A 4,576-nucleotide genomic window follows, 5' to 3' on the forward strand; every position below is an offset into this window, starting at 1 on the left:
CGCGGCCGGGAAGGCTCCGACGGACATCGCTCCCCGGGCGGAGCGGGCCTGCCCTCGGGGACAGCCGGGCTGACCCCTCGCCGCCAAGTTTCTCAACTGGCGGCCGGGAGCTGGCGGGCGGGGCGAGGCGGGATGGACGCTGCCCTCACGGCCGCGCGCCTCCCCTCAGCGCGGGGCGGACGGCGCGGCCAGCGCTGCCCACCTGACTCCCTCCTTCCTCTCCATTCCCCTCCTCCTCCTCTTCGCCCCCTCCCTTCCTCTCTCTCTCTCTTTTTTTTTTTTTTTTTTTTTTTTTTTTTTTTTCCTCCCCTCTCACTCATTCCTTTGTCTTCCCGGGGATTGGCAGGTTTTATTATTCCGCCTGAACAAGCCGGGGGCGGATTGGCTGCGGCGGGCTGACGAGCGCGCCGAGCCGGAGTGTAGTTGGGATTCTGCTCTGTCAGTAACACATGTGTGAGGGCAGCGGGCACACGCGCACCGTGCGGGCACACACGCACTTGCAGCCTCACGCTTAGACGGGCACAAGGGCCGCCCCCGCGCCCCGCCAGCGCCGCCGCCGCAGGATCCCGGCAGCAGCTCCGCGCCCGGCCCCGCTCAAACTCGCTGGCTCCCGCCCGCTCCGCCGAGGCGCTCCGGCGGGCCGCGGCCGGCCGGCTCCGCGCCGCGGGAGGCTCGGGAGCCGCCGCAGCCCGGAGAGGGGGCGGAGGTGGGGGAGCGGGGGGAAGCGGCACAAAGTGAAGCCACATTGCCAAACTTGCCCGGCGATTGCAGCATCGAGCGGCGGCGGCGCCCTGCGTGTGCGGCTCAGCGGCGGGGACCGAGCTCTGCAGCTCCCCTCCCGGGAAGCGGGAGCTGGAGGAAGGACCCGGGCAGACGCCTCTCATAGCAATATCTATATTTTTCCAGCCTGGGCTGCCCCTTGCCGGGCGGAGGGCTCCCTCCAGCCGGCGAGAGGGCGAGCGCTGTGCTTATTTCTTTGCGAGAAGACCTCCTCAGGCACCCCGAGCGGCGCTCCCCGGCCTTTTGCAATATAGAGGGGAAGCAGGTAAGAAGTGCCGGTCGCTCCCGTGTCTCGCAGCGTTCGTGTGCGCGGTGCCCGCCGCCGCCGTCCCGCTGCCCGCCGGGCGGAGGGGTGCGGAGCGGGGCGCCGCGGACCCCGGGCATTGTCGCGGCCCCCGTACAAAGCCTGGCGGCCGCCGCCGGAGCGCCTTCCCTTGCCCCCCTTCCCAGCTGCCGCCGGGAAAGGGCTCTCCCTGCCTCGGCTGTGAATGGAGGGGACGGGGGGGAGGTGGTGGGTGGGGGGAGGCTGGGGCACCCGCTTCCCCTGTAGTAAACACTGTTCTGAAACAGTGGCAGAAAAGATCAAAGTGAGCTCTCTATTTCTCTCCTCTCCGGTTCCCTTCCTGCCCCACACACAGTCTTTTGTTTCAGTCCAGGAGAAAATCGGTGAATCACCTAATTAAAACCAAGACGTGAATTAAGCATCCATTTTTGTGCTACAAATTTCCAGCTCTCCGCTTGTCCCTCCCTTGGTCTCCATTAAAAAAGCGCCAGAGACGCTGTTAAAAGGGGGGTATTTTGCCTCTAGCTTCTAGCTCTGCTTTCTATTTCACTGACTCCTATCCCAGGACCAAAATTGCTTGGCTCTGTAATTACTAGAGTAAGCCTATTTAAGTTAAAAGCTTTCCCCCCCCCCAACTCTAAATGAAACTTGATGAGGGCCCGTCCTTAGTTATCAAGGGAGTCACTTTCTGGTCAGTCCTCTTGATTCATCTTTTTAGATTTAATCAGCATTAAGGTATTGCTTGTCCTTAAGAGCTTTAGCTTAATGGGGTTACTGGATGGTTTTCTCAGTGTAACGTTTCCCATTTTATATTTATACATATTTGTCTTCGACAAAGACAGGTTAAGGTGGTGGCATGGAGCCTTTTTCTTTCTTTTAAGAAATCCGAAGTGATTTAAAGCATAGGAAAACGGTTTAAAGACTCGGAGCAGGAAATGCAGATTCATTAGGCTGTAGCTGGAAACTGTAACAAAAGGCAATTCCTTGAACAAATGCATCAGAAATCAATTTACATAAAGGTACACGATGCGTTCGGATAAATGCAATGCTAATGGCTTTTAGAGTGGTTTTCTTTCCAAAGTCTCGGGGTTTTTGTTACAGCTTAATTGGTGCAGTTCTCCTGGTTTATTGTGCGGTCACTGGACATACCTCCAGGTACTCTTTCTGAGGAAATGTGTGTTTAAATCGGCCTCAGTTCTCCTCCTGCAGCCGAGTTGGGCCAGTGTCAGGAAAAGTTCGTCCTCGCTGCTCTGGACGTATCAGTCTGAAGGTCCTTAGCAGATAGCCAGATGCCTCGGCATGAGCACATACGGCTTACAAAGGACAAAGACAAAACATGCTGCTTAATTGGCAGTAAATAACTTGATCTTTTTATAGTATAAGTGACTAGAGGAGCACCGGGAGTTTATTGGACCCTGGATTGAAGGCAACAAATTAATCGGTTTAGAGTAAGCTTTATGAATTGATTCCTATATTATCTCTGGGTTGTCCTGCTTGCATAAAGCATTTATTAGAAAGTGAAAAATGCCCTTAGAAGCAGTTTCGGGGGCGGCCGGAGTAACCGCAGCCGGAGCGATGCACTTCATTACTCTACTGCTTTCCTAGGGTCGGTAAACTTTTTTTTTTCTTTTTTTTTTTTTTTTTAGTAACAAAGCTTTAGCATTTAAACTGCTGATCAAGGGCAGATTAGCGAGACAAAAGTTGAGTATGTTTGTGTAGGAAGTTAACAGGCGTCCTAAAGTTCAATGATCTATTATTCGGGCCAGTGTCCTCAATCTGGAGTGTTTTATCGGGGTGTTTCTAGTTCTCCAAAATTAAACTACAGAAAATAAAATCTCAAGGCCTCGAGGGCCAGTCCGAGCCCCTCGTTACCGCCCCGAGCCTGCAGAGCCTCTCCTAGACTGAAAAACCAGTTTCACAACTTTTTTTTTCTCCCCCTCCACTCTTCACACACTTTTTTTCATAAGCAAAACAAACCCCGGGACTGTTCCTGACTTGTGAGCTGCAGCTGCACAAGCCCGGAGCGGGGGGGCGGCGGCTGCGCTCGCCCCGCGCCCGCCGCTCCCGCCAGCTGCGCGGCCGCGCCCCTGCCCGCGGCCCGGCCCGGCTCAGCTCGGCTCGGCCCGGCCCCGCCCGGCCCGGCCCGGCCCGGCCCGGCCCGGCCCGGCCCGCTCGGCGCTGGCCCCGCCCGGCCCGGCCCGGCCCGGCCCGCTCGGCGCTGGCCCCGCTCGGCCCGGCCCGGCCCTGACCCGCCCCTCTCTCCGCGCAGGCCATGGTGAACCCCGGCGGCAGCGCGCAGCCGCCCCCGGTCTCGGCGGGCTCCCTCTCCTGGAAGAGGTGCGCCGGCTGCGGGGGGAAGATCGCCGACCGCTTCCTGCTCTACGCCATGGACAGCTACTGGCACAGCCGCTGCCTCAAGTGCTCCTGCTGCCAGGCCCAGCTGGGGGACATCGGCACCTCCTGCTACACCAAGAGCGGGATGATTCTCTGCAGAAACGACTACATCAGGTGAGGCGACGGCCAGGCTGGTGAAGACAGCTCTCCCCCTTCCCTCCTTCATTTTTCTTTTCCTCTCCCGCCTTTATTTCTCGTGGTGGGTGTCTGCAGGGCAGAGGGGTGGGCTGGCGCAGGATGGCTCCTTCATTAGGAGGGAGAGACGTGCGGGTGCGGATGTTAGCACCTAGCCCAGGGCGAGTTGCGACTGCCAAGTGGAGGAAAGAGTTGGGGGGGGCGGGGGGCTGAACGACGACTGTAACTTTAAAGTGGTTTGTCAGCACAAAACAAGTCCTAACTAAAAATAAACAGCAATCAGAGAGGCTAAATTAATCTGCTTTGTTGTAGTGTTGAAGGAGAAGTGTGCATATCTGAACAGTAAATGTTAAAATCGTAGGGCTTAAATAAGGCTGTGGCAGAGGTGCTAAATAATGAAATGCCTGCCTTTAGTATCTGATTAATTATGATATTTACATAAGCACCTTTAAACTCCTTTGAGTGGAAACAGAATGACTCATTCTCTGTTCTCCTTGTGAAAGAGCTGATTAACCATCAGTTGGAGGGCCATGGATTCTACTTACAGCAAAAAAAACAGTGGTATGATGTTTGTCTCAGCATTGTTACAGAGAAGCTTTGAACTGATATTTCTCTTAACTTCCAGTGTAGACAATGCAGGAGATAGCAAAGGAGGTATATGCTCTTGCCCTTTATTTCTTATCTCTTCCTCTTTTGAAGCTCTTTGCTTTAAAAGCCATAGATTTGGGTAGGGGGAACTAAGCCTCACTAATCTCACATCTGTTGGGGTACAGTAAGATTATGCAGAGTATCCCTTCCAACAAGTTTCCAATATAATTAATAGAATTCATGAGGTCAGGTGCCCGTACGATCTTTTCAGGTGAACTCAAGCTACTTAAACTCATTAATTTAAAAGGAGGCATTTTGAAGGATTACACATTTAATTTGAGTAAATGGTTTGATAGACTGATGCACATGAATGCTTCAAGGAGGTGTTCTGTTTCA

The 4,576-nt window shown here is 54.7% G+C and overlaps 1 protein-coding gene across 2 annotated transcripts in view; it reads left to right on the forward strand.

Moving 5' to 3' along the window:
• Positions 1 to 310: 310 nt before the first annotated feature.
• The window catches only part of LMO4 (LIM domain only 4), a 15,530-nt gene continuing 11,264 nt past the window's right edge, over positions 311 to 4,576 (forward strand). The window contains exons 1-2 of one of the 2 annotated variants that reach the window (XM_021526668.3): positions 311 to 1,045; positions 3,333 to 3,571. In XM_021526668.3, the coding sequence (XP_021382343.1) occupies positions 3,336 to 3,571 (236 nt within the window). In that variant the 5' untranslated portion in view covers positions 311 to 1,045; positions 3,333 to 3,335. The remainder of the gene's footprint in view (positions 1,046 to 3,332; positions 3,572 to 4,576) is intronic. The other variant, XM_021526677.3, reaches the window with a different exon arrangement.

This window comes from Lonchura striata, chromosome 8 (genome assembly GCF_050655825.1).
Source record: "Lonchura striata isolate lonStrDom1 chromosome 8, ASM5065582v1, whole genome shotgun sequence".
Lineage (NCBI taxonomy): Eukaryota > Metazoa > Chordata > Aves > Passeriformes > Estrildidae > Lonchura > Lonchura striata.